The sequence below is a fragment of the Erithacus rubecula genome, assembly GCF_903797595.1.
Source record: "Erithacus rubecula genome assembly, contig: scaffold_132_arrow_ctg1, whole genome shotgun sequence".
Classification (NCBI taxonomy): Eukaryota; Metazoa; Chordata; class Aves; order Passeriformes; family Muscicapidae; genus Erithacus; species Erithacus rubecula.
Window position 1 is genome coordinate 61,821 of NW_027636162.1, and position 15,438 is coordinate 77,258.

At 47.2% G+C, this 15,438-nt stretch overlaps 1 protein-coding gene across 1 annotated transcript; it reads right to left on the bottom strand.

Moving 5' to 3' along the window:
- Positions 1-10,273: 10,273 nt before the first annotated feature.
- LOC306815425 (olfactory receptor 14I1-like) lies at positions 10,274-12,151 on the bottom strand (the record flags this gene model as incomplete). The annotated part of the gene is made up of 2 exons (XM_079331987.1): positions 12,016-12,151; positions 10,274-11,229 (listed from the first exon to the last, which is right to left on the bottom strand). Exon 2 carries the CDS (start codon positions 11,204-11,206, stop codon positions 10,274-10,276), a length of 933 nt encoding a protein of 310 aa, XP_079188113.1. The 5' UTR covers positions 11,207-11,229; positions 12,016-12,151.
- Positions 12,152-15,438: the final 3,287 nt, after the last annotated feature.

Sequence of the window (15,438 nt, forward strand, 5' to 3'; positions counted from 1 at the left end):
CCCTCGTTGGGCAGAGCCTTGGTGATCCATGGTCTTGGTGATCCATGTTGGGAACTCACCTGGCTTGTGGTCTCCACTTCTTCCTGGCTCTTTGTGGGCACCTGGACTCAGCAGGCAAAAAACCCACTGGGATGCAGACTGACATCAGGAATTCATTTGGGACAGTGGATTGTACTTTCCACCCTGTGAGAGTCCATGTGAGCCTCTCATCTGTTTCTGCCCAACGACCCTCGCCTGAGGCCTGCGCTGGCCAGGGATGGGAGGAACGCCAAGTGACTGTTCCGCAGGTGATGCCTACCAGGACTGGTTTCTCATGAAACCTAGTCACGGGGAGCTGACTCAACAAAGCTCCCACAGATGGAAGAACAATGGACTGGTCCGGCACGGGCTGCCCTTCATGTGTTCATAACAACAAAGATGGTTTGGTGTGCCTTGAAGCGTCCTGTTTCCACCTGTTCCTCAGGGTAACGAGCTCCACATACAATAGTCCATAAATCTTCCCACCTTTTGGCCACAAGCCACTCACTTTGGGAAAGGACTATAAAAGTGAGTTTCTTAGAGGAGACCCCCGAGATCTCCCCAGACGGCAACAGACATCTATTGGCTGGCTCCACGAGGATTCGTCTGCCCGTCTTGGTAGCTATAATCCCAACCCCCTTTTCTCTCTCTTTCTCTCTCTTTCTCTCTCTCTCTCTGTCCCCCTATCACATTTTGGTTGGCACTAAATAAAGTGCATTTCTGTAGACGTAAACTGGTTTTATCCCCTGCTGTGTCTTTTGCGCTCTGAGATCCATAAAAGAACCAGTCACAACTCCCGCACGTGTTGGGTGGATCGTGACATTATTTGGTGTAGTTGGCAATTGGATTCCCGATACTGGGGGAGTTGGGGTTTCTGTGCACTTTATACCAGGGGAAGACCTGTGCCATTTCAGCTGCACCTAGTCTGTCAGTGCCGTAAGGACTGAACAGTGTTAGAAAGCAAGGGAGGTGGTATTGGGTTCTTCCCACAATCTGCACACAGACCCAGGTGGATTTTAAACTCCATTTCAGTTATTGGAGAATTTTTTGAAAGGATCTCAACTGAGCAAAAGATGGGACTTGTGTTTTTTGTTGTTTGCTGCTTGCTGTAGTTGAGGAGACAATCATTGTGCAACTAAAGAGATCCTCCCAAGCAGTTTGGTCTCCTCAGCCACCCAGGGAGGAGAGGGGATTGTCCCCAGCAGAAGTCTGAGTGACAAGTGTTGACCTCCGTGAAGTGGTTTTTCCCCTTCGCACATAATCGTAACTCAGAGGTTACAGTTGTTGTATAATTATTGTATTTGACTACTTGGGATCACGAAGAGACAAGTGGTTTTTGTAGTTAAGTTAGTGTCTCCCAAGTAGTGTGTCTCTTCACCCGCTCCAGGGAAGAGAAGGGATTCACAGTTTCAGCTGTGCTTTTTGTGTAACTTTAAGTGTGTCTCCCTGAGTATGGTTTTAGTCCCTTCGTAAAAATGTCTGAAAATGATAAAGCTGCATTTTACGCTTTACTAGCTAAGTATAATGTCAGACCCTCCCAAGGGGGGGAAGACTGGGCACACAGTAATTGGTTTAATTTAGAAAATGTAATTGATAGAATACATTCCTTGCAACATGAAACAAAATTCAAACTGAGCAACAAAAATAAAACCACACGTTGCTCAGTTCTTGGTGCTTGTCTTTCAGCTGATGTAGAATCTCGTTTTAAACGAGTGAGTGAGGAAAATGCAGTGATAGACTCCTTGCAAAACCTGGTGGAAGCTTTGCAAAAACTATTACAGGAGAAAACAAACTAACTAGAACAGAAAACAAATCAGATAGAAACTCTGGAAAACCAACCAGAGCAGGAAAGAAAACACAACTACTTGCTACAACTATCACATGCCTTACAACATGCAGATACACCTAATGAAACAGAAGAAAAGGAAACATATCACATAAAGCAGATATACCCACAGAGAGAACTAGTACATGTACATGTACTAGAAAATTGCTGCTCTAAAATGAGACCTCTTGTTAAAACGGAATATAGATACCTGAACGACGAGGATTTTGACCCCCACATAACCTCCAAAAAATTAGCATACACTGCTACTGAATTGGCCAAATTAAAGAAAGAATACTCACATCTCCCCCAAGAATTTGAAACCGAGTATGTTTTTAGAGTTTCACTAACTGGAGAAGATTAAATTAAATTAAGTGAACAAGAAGCCAGTGGGCACTGGGGCCTTGGAGCTCTCTTAACAATGGGTGACAAATTTAACTTATGGTCCCTAACTCAGCACGCTGTTTTTTGGGCAGGGGGGCTTAACCCTTTGGAAAGGGGAAACCTTGTAGCTTTAGTTGGTACCCCCGACCAACTCCTAGAAAACTTTTAAAAAGCTGCCTGCTTGCAAATTATACATGAAATAAAATTCACTGCTGGCCATAAATCACCTATGCAATTATCTGTAAATGTAAAACAAATCCCTCTCCTCTCTAGTGCCAAAGTACAGATCAAACCAGTTATTCAAGACTTGCAAAACTCCCCTGTATGGCCAGTCCAAAAACCCAGACCTGACACTGTAGCTGTGTACCAATACATAGATGATGTATTGATAGGAAGAGAAGAAAAAGAAGAAGTGAGGGATGTGCGACAGAAAATAATTTCACACCTAGAAAGCCCTAACTTGCAAATTGCCTCAGAAAAAATTCAAAAAGCTTCTCAGGAAGTGAAGTTTTTGAAGACAGCAACTACTGGTACTACCCCCCGTGACAGGGTGGCCCAGAAATCCTCAGTAACAGAAGGAACTGTAAAAAATCTGGCAATAACAGAAACTGAGACGTTGGGCAACAGCGATGACAAACCTGCCTCAATAATTAAAGTAGCCTCTGCTTTCTCCCCCAAACAGTCTCTGTTCACTAATACTTCGTTCACTAATGCTTCTGCTGAGCAAATTATTGCTGGGGGATGGGGTGACTCTTGGCTTGGAGTGCTGATGGTTATTTGGGGTGTTTTTCAGCTTGAAGTGCAGAGTGCCTCCTTTGTTTGCAACTACACTGACTCTCATTTTGTGTTTAAAGGAGGTACAGAGTGGCTTCCTTCTTGGCAGCAAAATGATTGGGAAGTTAACAGAATTTCTGTCTGCATAGTTCCATCATTTTAACCTCCTGCCTCTTTGTGGCAGATTCTGTTGTGTTTACTTTTAACAGAATAATACCATGGAAAGTGAAGATTAATTGCTGAATCCCTCATCAAACCTGAATACAGTTATGGCACAGGACTTTAACAGTTGTGTTTTATTTTGTGAAGATTCAACATCAAAATTGAACTGTTGTACAATTTTCCCAAAAATTATGTGTCGGAAAAACAATACAAAATATAAAGGAGAACTTGATGTCAATGTTGTAACACCTACTACCCAACCACCGGTTATACTGAGCCTGAAAATTTTTGAAATTGGACCTTGGGTAATTCAGAAAACTGGCCAACAGCAAATATTTTTTAATTCAGCCTGATCTTTTAAACAAGTCAAATTGCCAATGCAAAACAATGTCTCAGTAATTCAGCCAGCCTGTTCACCTTTTCTTGGCATGGACAAACAACCTAGTTGCAAAACCAGGAGGATCCTTTCAAGTAACAAACAAGAGACATAACCGGTGTTGTGGGAACAGGATTGGGAATTTAAATAGCATTGATTCAGAGGTATTAGTAAACAAATTGGTTGCCACCACCAGAGACCTGACCAAATTGAAACAACCTCTGCAGTCCTCTTTAACAGCCCTGGGGACGCAAGAGTGGTTATTATCAAATATTTTACCAAATTGGGAAAAGGCAAATGTAAATGATCAGAAATTGATAATTGATGTTCTTGGTACTGCTCAAAACAACATCTCCTTAGCCCTCAGCTGTATCCAGGCACAGCTTTGGATGCAAACAGTTGTTGCCTCAATTATAAGGGAAGGGGAAGAAGGCATCTTCCCTACTGAAATCCGGACAGTAATTTGGGGCAACACTAATGATTTTGAAAGGAAGTTTCAGTCCTGGTGGAATTTGGTGAATTTTACCTACAACCCCAGCACAAACACAGCCACAGCCTTTGTGTTGACAATACGCAACGCTTCAGTGCATTTGATATACCCCATCATTGCATTAGGATTGGATCACAATGGAACTATTCTCTATCCTTTCGAGCATAGAGGATGGGCCTGTCAAATTGATGAGAAATGGCAAATTGTTAATTTGGAATCTTGGGTTGTTCAGGAGCAACAGGGTTTCATTTGTGAAAGCAATGCCATTGTGGCCCAAAACATCTGTTTAGACACACAGCAAAATATCTGTCATTTTGAAATACACCTTGATGAGACTCCTGCAACAGTGCTGGTGTACATAGGAAATGGATGTGTGTGTAAAAACTGCTTGCAACTTAGTGTTTGTAGGAAATGTAACAGTGGATCTAAAAAATAATTTAAATTTCTGTGTTTGTAATTTGACCATGATCATGGGCTGTGACTTTTCCTATACTGCTCCAGTTATGTCTTATCACCTTTTGCAATCCAATTTTACACTGATTCATCAGTTAGTGCCTGCTCCCATCAGGATGAACCTCACTTTGATAAAACAATTGTTGCTTCACCAGGACTTAATTGGGATCTTGGGAAAGATCAAGAAAAATGGACAGAAGACCCTGGTGACAGTTCATCACAATGTGAAAGAAATACATCGGGTTTTAGAAAGGGTAAAAGGGGATGCTGAACTCAGGTGGTGGGATACTCTTTTTGGGTGGTCACCTACTGCTACCGGCATCCTAAACAAATTGTGTCATCCCATCGTTGTGCTATTGATTTTGGTTTTGATCAGTTTTGTTTTGTCAGTCATTCTATACATTCTGAATTGGAGAATGGTAAAACGGCTGACACAATTGGCATCAACAATGGAAGCACATAATTTGATCACTACTCCAATTGCTAAAGACACCCCTAAAGTTATTGACACCAGACAAATTACACGAGCAGTAAAAGTCAGGCCTTTAACAGCAAACTGATTAGAATTATTTGTTGCTTGTTATAATTGGTATGATTAGTTTTAGTAAATGTTAAGCTTTTAATTGAAAATGGTTGTGGAAAATAATTGTTTTAATCATAAAACATATACTGATTTCTTTTAATTTTAATTGTTTGAATGTCATTTTATTGATTTGTTTTAATTCTAATTGTTTGAATTTTAATTGTTTGGATGTTATTTTATCGATTAATTTTAATTGTTTGAAAGTTATTTTAGCTAAAAATTATTTTAATCAATTTTGATGTGATTATTTTACTTTATTATTTTCCTGTTTATTTTCCTTCCTTTTCCTTTTCCTTTTCCTTTTCCTTTTCCTTTTCCTTTTCCTTTTCCTTTTCCTTTTCCTTTTCCTTTTCCTTTTCCTTTTCCTTTTCCTTTTCCTTTTCCTTTTCCTTTTCCTTTTCCTTTTCCTTTTCCTTTTCCTTTTCCCTTTCCTTCTCCTTTTCCTTTTCCCTTTTTCTTCTTAACCCTGGTTTTTTGTTTTCCCTTTCCCTGTTCTTGGGATACGCTACCAATGACGGGTCCTGAAGATGCTACAAGGTCACAACATCATGCTGATGGAGTTTCTCAGCGACGCTCCTTGGTCACAGGGTGATATGAGAGTCCGTGTGAGCCTCTCGTCTGTTTCTGCCCAACGACCCTCGCCTGAGGCCTGCGCTGGCCAGGGATGGGAGGAACACCAAGTGACTGTTCCGCAGGTGATGCCTACCAGGACTGGTTTCTCATGACAACTAGTCACGGGGCGCTGACTCAACAAAGCTCCCACAGATGGAAGGACAATGGACTGGTCAGTATGGGCTGCCCTGCGTGTGTTCATAATAACAAAGATGGTTTGGTGCTCCTTGAAACGTCCTGTTTCCACCTGTTCCTCAGGGTAACGAGCTCCACATACAATAGTCCATAAATCTTCCCACCTTTTGGCCAGAAGCCACTCGCTTTGGGAAAGGACTATAAAAGTGACTTTCTCAGAAGAGACCCCTGAGATCTCCCCAGATGGCAACAGACATCTATTGGCTGGCTCCACGAGGATTCGTCTGCCCGTCTTGGTAGCTATAATCCTGACCCCCTTTTCTCTTTCTCTCTCTCTCTCTGTCCCCCTATCACATTTTGGTTGGCACTAAATTAAGTGCATTTCTGTAGAAGTAAACTGGTTTTGTCCCCTGCTCTGTCTTTTGTGCTCTGAGATCCATAAAAGAACCCGTCACGACTCTCGCTCGGGTTGGGCGGACCGTGACTGGCAGCCAAAAACTGTGCCCATTTCTGTTCATTGCTGCTCTGATGAGGATGGATCCTCAGTGACTTGGAGGATGATGATGAATTTTACAACTCCAGAGGCCTCTTCTTTCTTGACTTCTTCAGTTCAGGAATTCAGCAAGACAAACGCTGATAAACATTTTTTCAAAGAAGGCAAACAAGAGAAGCCCCTGGGAATAATTTTAGTTTTCAATTATTTTGTGGTTAATTAGTCAGATTTCAGAAGTGTATTCAAAGTTAATAAAATATGTTGAAATAATGGAGAGAGAACTGTTTTGTCTTGTCTTTTCCTCTTTCTACATTGATATCAACAATGTCCAATTGATATTGACCCTCAGCACTTTCCAGTGCAGTCTGAATAGATATGAAAATCAAGATCCTTGAAGAATGACCATAAATAACACTTTGTCCCTACTCCTTCCTCACCATTCCCCTCATCCAAGCCCTGGAACCCCTATGGATCAGGAATGGTGTGACCAGCAGGACCAGGACAGTCATTCTTCTCTTGTGCTCAGTACTGGTGAAGCTCCACTTTGAGTGCTGTGTCCAGTTCTGGCCCCCCCAATCCAGAGAAGAGCAACAAAGCTGGTGAGGGGTGTGGAACACAAGTCCTGTGAGAAGTAGCTGAGGGAGCTGAGGATGTTTATCCTGGAGAAGATGAGGCTCAGGTGAGACCTCATCACTCTAGAACTGCCTGGCAGGAGGGTGCAGACAGGTAAAGGTGAGGCTCTTCTGTCAGGGAACAATGAAAGGACAAAACAATATTGTCGTAAGATACACCAGGGTAGTTTTCGGCTGGACTTTAGGAAATATTCATGAATAAAAGGGTGACTGGGCATTGGAATGGGCTGCCCAGGGAAGTGGGTGAGTCACTGTCCCTGGAAGTGTTTCAGGAAAGACTGGATGTGGCACTGAGTGTCATGGTCTGGGTGACAAGCTGGTGTTTCGTCACAGGTTGGACTAGATGCTCCCCAAGGTCTTTTCCAGCCTGGGCGATTCTGGGATGATTGTGACACTGCAGGGCCCTGGGGAAGCAAGGGGCCATTGTGATACTGCAGGGCCTCATGGAACTGAGAGGACCAGAGTGACACTGTGTACATCATCACAACACAGAGCCAAGGGGCCACTGTGACACTGTGGGGCTACATGGAAGCAAGGAGTCCATGGTGAGAGTCTGGGTCTTCATGGAATCACAGAGGCCACTGTGACACTGCAGAACCAAGGAGAGTCCTGTGAGAGCCTGGGGCCCAATGGAATCAAGGGGCCATTGCTCTACTGCAAGAACTCTTGGAACTGAGAGAACAATTGTGACACTATGGTGCCCCATGGAACCAAGGGTCCCTGTAACACTGCAGGATCTTGTGTAACCAGGGCTCCATTGTGACACTGCAGCACCAAGGAATTCATGGTGACACTCAGAGGCCTCATGGAACCAAGAGGCCACTGGGACACTGCAGGGCCTTGTGGGTCCGTGCAGAGCATTGTGACAGAGCAGGACCTTGTGTAATGATGGGACCATTGTGACACTGCAGGGCCCCGTGGAACCAAGGGGCCAGTGCTGCTCATCAGGGACTCCTGGAATTAAGGAAACATGTTTGACACTGTGGCCCATCTTGGGACCAAGAGGCCATTGTGACACTGTGGGGCCTATGGATCCAAGGGACTTTGTGACACCAAGGGTCCCATGGAACCCAAGAGACATTGTGACACTGGAAGGCCTCATAGAGTCATGGAGACCATTGTGACAGTGCAGGGCCTCATGGAAGCATGGAGACACCAGGTTGGCTGGGATATTTCATCTGCGCATGGTAGGAGGGCTCTGCAGAGGGACCTGGACAGGCTGGATCCATGGCCCAAATCCAACAAGGTGAGGTTTAACAAGACCAAGTCCCAGGTCCTGCACTTCGATCACAACAATCCCTGTAGTGCTACAAGCTGGGGACAGAGTGGCTGGAGAGCAGCCAGGCAGAAAGGGACCTGGGGGCACTGATGGACAGCAGGCTGGAGATGAGCCAGCAGTGTGCCCAGGTGGCCAAGAAAGCCAATGGCTCCTGGCCTGGATCAGGAATGGTGTGGCCAGCAGAACCAGGGCAGTGATTCTTCACCTTTACTCGGCACTGGTTGGGCAGCACCTCGAGTGCTGTGAACAGTTCTGAGCCCCCCAATTTCAGAAGGACATGGAGGGGCTGGAGCATGTCCAGAGAAGGGCAAAAAGGCTGGTGAGGGGTCTGGAAAACAAGTCTTGGAGGAATAGCTGAGGGAGCTGGGGTTGTTTATCCTGGAGGAGGCTCAGGGAGATGAGGTGTTGTCAGGGCACAGGTTGGACTTGATGATCTATAAGGACTTTTCCAGCCTGGCTGGTGCTGTGATTCTCTGAAAGCACCCCTGGAGCAGTTGCAGGATGAGACCTGAGACTTCTTTTCACAAGGTCCAGCAGCCCAGGTCCCTCAGCTTCTCCACACAGCCTCAAAGCCCATCCTGTCAGTCCTGCAGAGCCTCTCCAGCCCCTCCTCATTGCCCAGAACAGGGGGCCCCACACCCAGACACACCAGCCCAGATGTGCTCCCCTGGCCTGTGGTGCCTCTGACCAGGGAGTAGCACGAGGCACTGCAGGAGCCTGCAGACAATTCCTGAAGCACTTGTAGGATGATCCTGATCTCCAAGGAATGTTCCCGTGGTGCCAATTTAGGAACTGAAATAGGGAGTGTGTCCAGAGAGGAAAGGACCAACAGGGATGGGCTGTTTGCAGGGGAGGGGACAGGATTGGGAAAGAGAAATATGAATCAGGAATGAGGAAAGAAAGCAAAGGTGAAGAAGGAAAGGAAATGCTCAGGGCAGTTTGAGGGTGGCTGCCAGGCAGCCCTGACTGAGCAACGTCTGCAATGGGACAGGAAACTCACAGCTCCTGGGAACAAGTTTTCTGGCTGACTTCAGAGGCCACGATAAACCTGAGTGGTTTCCCTGGTGTCCCCCAGCCCTTGCTGGCCCCAGGGGTGATGGCATTTGTGCTCACTCAGCTCCATCTCCCCACAGCAGCACCATGGGGGTGCTGACACCTGCTCTGTGCAGTGCAAACAGGGGCTCCTGAGCCAGTGCTGCTGTGTCTGTGCCTGCAAGGATGTGGCACCTGTGTGAGCTGGGGGAGAGTCCAGGGCTGCAGAGGGGGGGATGTTGTTTGCAGGTACATGAAGATGCTCTGGGACACTGCCCTGGGCTGTCCAGCGCAGTGGGGATGGATCAGCCCCTGCTCTGCTGCTCCTTGCCAGGGTCTCCCCCTTGCAGGGACCTTTCAGAGCACCAGCCATGCTGTTTGCCCCCAGCCTGCCCATGGCCAGCCTGGGGCTGTTCATGGGGGTTTTCTCTGCTCAGCATTGGCCTGGCCAAGTGTTCTGGAGAGAGCCTGGGCAAGGAACCTTGAGCCCCCAGACCCTGCCCTGAGGCATCAGCATTGCCCCAGCAGTGCTCATGGCCTGTCCCTGCTGCAGCCCCAGCACTGCCACCCCCAGGGCTGTGCCCAGCCCCGAGAGCACTCAGGCCCTGCAGCAACACGAGGGGCAGGAGGGCAGCGGGGCAGTGGCACGGGAGCAGCACTGGCAACACCAAGTGCTGCTGCTGCTGGGCACAGCTGCTGTGCCAGCACTGATCTGCCCCAGCTCTGCACACAGATACTGCTGCTGCAGCTCCAGAGAAGGGAAGAAAAGGGATCTATCTGGGGTAAACTTTGCTGGGAGACAGATCCTTTATTTTGTTTAAAGCCACCAAGAACACAGCCCCTCATTGATACAGTCCTTGCCACCAGAAAGGTGGAGAAAATCCACGTAAGAAATGGTACAGACAATGGCATTTCTTTATAGACTATAATAAAAAACAAAATTGAAGGAAAAAAACCTCACAACCAAACCAGAATTATCAAATATGGCTTTTATTACAAGTGATTTTCAGAAACTTGGCAGCAGTTTAATGTTCCTGAAAGCATCCCATCATCAGTCCCCACACTTCAGCCTTAAGCTCCTGGTTCCTCAGGCTGTAGATGAGGGGATTCAGGGCTTGAGGAACCACCGAGTACAAAACTGACACTGCCAGATCCAGGGATGGAGAGGCGATGGAGGGGGGTTTCAGGTAGGTGAATATACCAGTGCTGAGGAACAGGGAGACCACGGCCAGGTGAGGGAGGCAGGTGGAAAAGGCTTTGTGCCGTCCTTGCTCAGAGGGGATCCTCAGCACAGCCCTGAAGATCTGCACATAGGAGAAAATAATGAATACAAAACAACCAAGTGCTAAATAGATGGAAATTACAATGAGCCCAAATTCCCTGAGGTAGGAATTTGAGCAGGTGAGCTTAAGGATGTGTGGGATTTCACAGAAGAACTGGCCCAGGACATTGCCATGGCACAGGGGCAGGGAAAATGTATTGACTGTGTGCAGCAGTGAATAGAGAAAGGCACTGGCCCAGGCAGCTGCTGCCATGTGGGCACAAGCTCTGCTGCCCAGGAGGGTCCCGTAGTGCAGGGGTTTGCAGATGGACACGTAGCGGTCGTAGCACATGATGGTCAGGAGTGAATACTCTGCTGACATGAAGAACATAAAGAGAAACACCTGTGAAGCACATCCTGCATAGGAGATGTTCCTGGTGTCCCGGAGGGAATTGTGCATGGCTTTGGGCACAGTGGTGCAGATGCAGCCCAAGTTGCTGAGGGCCAGGTTGAGCAGGAAGAAGAACATGGGGGTGTGCAGGTGGTGGCCGCAGGCTACGGCACTGATGATGAGGCCGTTGCCCAGGAGGGCAGCCAGGGAGATGCCCAGGAAGAGGCAGAAGTGCAGGAGCTGCAGCTGCCGCGTGTCTGCCAACGGCAGTAGGAGGAAGTGGCTGATGGAGCTGCTGTTGGACATTTGCTGTGTCTTGGAATGGGGATCTGTAAAAAAAGCAATTATGGAATTGTTCAGTTTGGAGAGGACTTTAAATATCCCAGCTTAGCTTGGTGGCAGTTTCCCCCCACTGTCTGCCCAGGGCTCTGCAGCCTGGAGCTGTCCCTGCCAGCAGCTGCTTCCATGTGCCCAGGGCTGGGCCCTCCCACTGCTGCCAGAGCCAATCCAGTCCTGGGGGCTCAGCTCTGCTCTGCAGACCCCTCCCAGCATAGGGCACTGCCCAGGGCCAGCTCTGTCATTGCAGGTTCTGTTGGCATCATCACAGCAGCCCTGAGGTGGCTGGAAAAGCAACTCTGGTGCTGCCTGTAAGGGACCCTGTGATGATATCTGTCACTGACTACTTTATTGAGATTTGAGAGAATTTTTAAAAATGTTTCTCATTCTGAACCAAGAGATGAATATCAGTGTGCAATTTCCCATCCAGATTAAATAGCAGGATTTTCCCTTTTATGCAGCCCCTGATTTGCTGTGCTCCCTGTATAGTCTACTTAAAAATGTTCTGCAGTAAATGTCATGCTTGGAGCAGTCTTGAACAATGCAGCATCCTCACCACACAAGGAGAACACTTCCAAGCCATACGAGCTCTTTCCTTCCACCCAGACCCTGTGCCCCAGTGCTGGGAGCAGCTCCCCGGGCTGGCTGAGAACTGTCCCTGGCTGGCAGCAGAGTCCCTGCCCCAGCACAGTGCCCTGGGCTGCAGGACCCTGCTCTGCAGCACAGCCCTGGGCACCCCTGGCTGCTCCACACAAGAGAGAATCATAGAATGTACTCACAGAGTCTGCAGGCATTGGGATGTACCAGCTTTAGGAGATCACTGCAGGAGCTGCAGCTGCCTTGTCCTGCAGCCAGAGGCTTCCTGTGTCAATGGCTGGGAGTGATTCTGCCCCAGTCACTTCCCAGCATCTTCCCAGAAACAGCTGATTGAAACTCTCTGTGCCTCTGTGCTGTGCCCGGGGTGGCTGCAATCAGAGCCCCAGCCCTGCTGGGCTCTGAGAAGAGCTGCTCAGCAAGAGAAATGTGGTTTTGAAGCTCTTCTTGTTTGCTCAGGTGACCCTCTTCACCAGGAGCCCAGCCCAGCTTAGCAGCACAGACACAGCACAAGGAATTTAATGACCCTCTTGGGGGGTTGTGCTTACGCCCTGAACATCTGTCCCTGAGAGGGAGGTGTAGAAATCTCTCAAGAGTTCCAAGTCAGATTAAAACTCCAAAGTTGCTTGAAGTTTTAATGGGTCCCAGGGAGGAACAGAAGTGCAAAAGTGTCCCTATGTTCCAGTCAGAAGAGGAAATTGTAGGCAGAGATGACAGGTGGGGACAAAGAGAAGCCAAGTCTTGGTGCCCTGGGGCACAGCAGGGTCTGTGCCACCAAGGGCTCTGAGGAGACACCTTGTCCTGAGCCACTGGGGCCTCCTGGCACAGCCCCAGCAAGGCTGGGCACTGTCACCCCTTGTGTTGCCCTCACCATCCCCCCACACCCCAGTGGCCTCAAGGATCTGCTGGGACCAGTCCCTGGGGAGCCTTGGTCAGGAATGGCCCTGGGGGCTCCTTCATGCTCCCAGGGACTGCAGGTTTTTTAAAGGACTTTTGGTTTTGCTTTTGCCTTGGAGTCTCTGAGAGCTTTGTGCAATTATGGCCTCCAATTACCTGCTTTCATTAGTCTCTTGAGTGGCTTTGTCAGTAATGATACTCAGTGGGACTCAGTAATGTTTCAAGGTACTCAGGTGTTTTTTAGGTACTTGGAGTTTCCCATTTGACACCAACTCTTTAAGTAGTTTATGCAGTCATGGCCACAATTATCTGATTTAAGAAGTCCCTTGAGAGCTTTGTATTGACACTCACTGGGGCTCATTAATACTTTGAAATACTCAATGTTTTAAAGGTACTTAGGATATTCCTTTCCTCTCTGACTCTCTGAGAGGTTTTTGGGCAATCCTGGACTCCAATTCTCTCCTCCAAGGAGTTCATGAGGAGCCTGTGACGGGGATGGACATCAGTGGGTCCCATTAATGCTATGAGACACTTTGAGATTTTCTTCTGACTTTGACTCATGGAAAGGTTTGTGCAATCTCCTCTCAGGCCCTGAGGTTCAAGGGTTCAGCTCCAAATGCACCATGGGGCTCATTGGGATCAAGCAAGTCCTGACAAACCATGGCTCTGCCTTGATTTCCTTCTGGTCTGGTGCAGTTCATTAGGAAGGTTTCCTAATAGAGTTAAGGAGAAATATTTCAAAGAGCTTCAAAGAAATGCACATTCCTATTTTAATGGATGCCTTTTATTTCTGTTCACTTTAGAGCAGAGGTGATTGCAGCATTCTGTGATTGATGTTCATCCAGGGTCTCTCCTCAGGAGGTCTGGTCAGATCAGAGAAGCTGTGCCTTGAGATCTGACCCAGTTTGGACAACCTTCCTGCACATTCCCCATCCTCCTCCTGTTCGTCCGCACTCACCTGGGGCCTGCTTTGTTTGGAGAACATGCTGCACACAGCCAAAAATAAGTTTTTCCCCTTTTTTTTCCTCTCTATTTTAAGCAATCTAAAACTCTTGAATTTTCTCATTCAAAAAAGACACTTTCAATTAGTGTGGCAGCCGAAGCTGGAAGAGGTTCCCCTTTCCCAAGGCAGAACCATGAAAGGAATTTTTTAGACCTTTGGGCTCCTTGATTCCACAAGGCCTTTTTTTTTGTCACCATGGACTCTTGGTTCTGTAAGGCTCTGTAGTGTCACAATGGATATTTGCTTCCATGGGGTTGCACAGTGTCATAATGCTCTTTTTGGCTCCATGAGGTTCTGTGCTGTCACAATGGAGATTTGTGTCCATGGGGCCCCACAGTGTCACAATGATATTTTTGCTTCCATGAGACCTTGATCTGTCACATTGACTTTTGGTTCCTTGAGATTCTGTACTCTCAACAATGGTCTTAGTGTCACAACAAACCCTTGGTTCCATGACATTCTTGAGTGTAGAAATGGAATCCTTGGTTCCATGTGGCCTCACAGTGTCACCATGGTCTCCTTGGTTCCACAAGGCCATTCAGTGTCACAGTGGCCCATAGGTTTCATGAGGCCCCACAATGTCACAGTGGACCTTTGGTTCCATGAGTTGCCCCCAATGTCACAAGAGTCTTCTTGGATTCACAGTGTCAAAATGGTTCCTTGCCTTCACACAGCCCCGCTGTGTCACAATGAACTCTTGGTTCCATTAAACCCTACAGGGTCACAGGGATTTCCTTGGTTTCGTGAGGTTCTGTAGTGTCACAATTGGCGTTTGGTTCCATGTTACCCACAGGGTCACAGTGGTCTCCTTTTTCCTGTGGCACCCAGCAGAATACCTCACTGTCAGGGCCAAATGCCTGGGAAGAAAGAGGAGAAGCAGACATTTGGAGTGATGGTTTTTGTCTTCCCAGGTCACAGTGATGTGGGGTGGGGCCCTGCTGTCCTGGAGATGGCTGAACACCAGCCTGCACACAGAAGGGGGAAGACACAACAACCTCTGTCCATGGAACTGCAACAACAGAGAGGTCAGGTTTGAGAGGAATGTTGCATTTGTCTTTTCAAACAAGCTGTAGATCTGTTGGTAAATAGAGTTAGCACTAAGAGATAAAAGAAACAATGGGAGGCATTCCACTGATTGATGAATGGGAAATAAGATTTGCCTTTACAAAAACCCTGTAGGTTTGCTGGTAAATGAAATTGGATATCGAAACATGAAAGAAGCGATGGTGGGGGTGGGGGGGTGGAAACTATGAATTCTGTAAGAATTAAAAATTAAAAGGGAGGGCTATGCATTAGAGAGGAATCTCAGGCGTCAGGTGTTCCGGGAAGTTTGGGCTTCTCAAGTACCTCAGCCATTGGGGAAAGAGAGAGGGAAATGCAGCCAGGAAAGTAGGATAAAAAGGAGGCTGCGTCCTCCAAAAATTTGAGAGATCCCAGGAGAATGCCCCATGGCCTCTCCCTTTATTCAAAGAAAGCAAAAAGGACTCCTCTGTCTCCTTTTTGGACATCAATCTCTGGTGTTTGTGGATTCATTTTCCTTACAGGCTGAAGGTTAGGCTTAAAAGACTGTCACCAGCACAGGAAACATCAATCTGAGAGGAAAGATGTGTGCTAATGTCTTTACAAATCATTTGATGGGTGAAGGGATTGGTGTTAAGACCTTTGAAATGTGTTGTAATGTTTCTACTGACTTTGGGCAGCAGGTTTG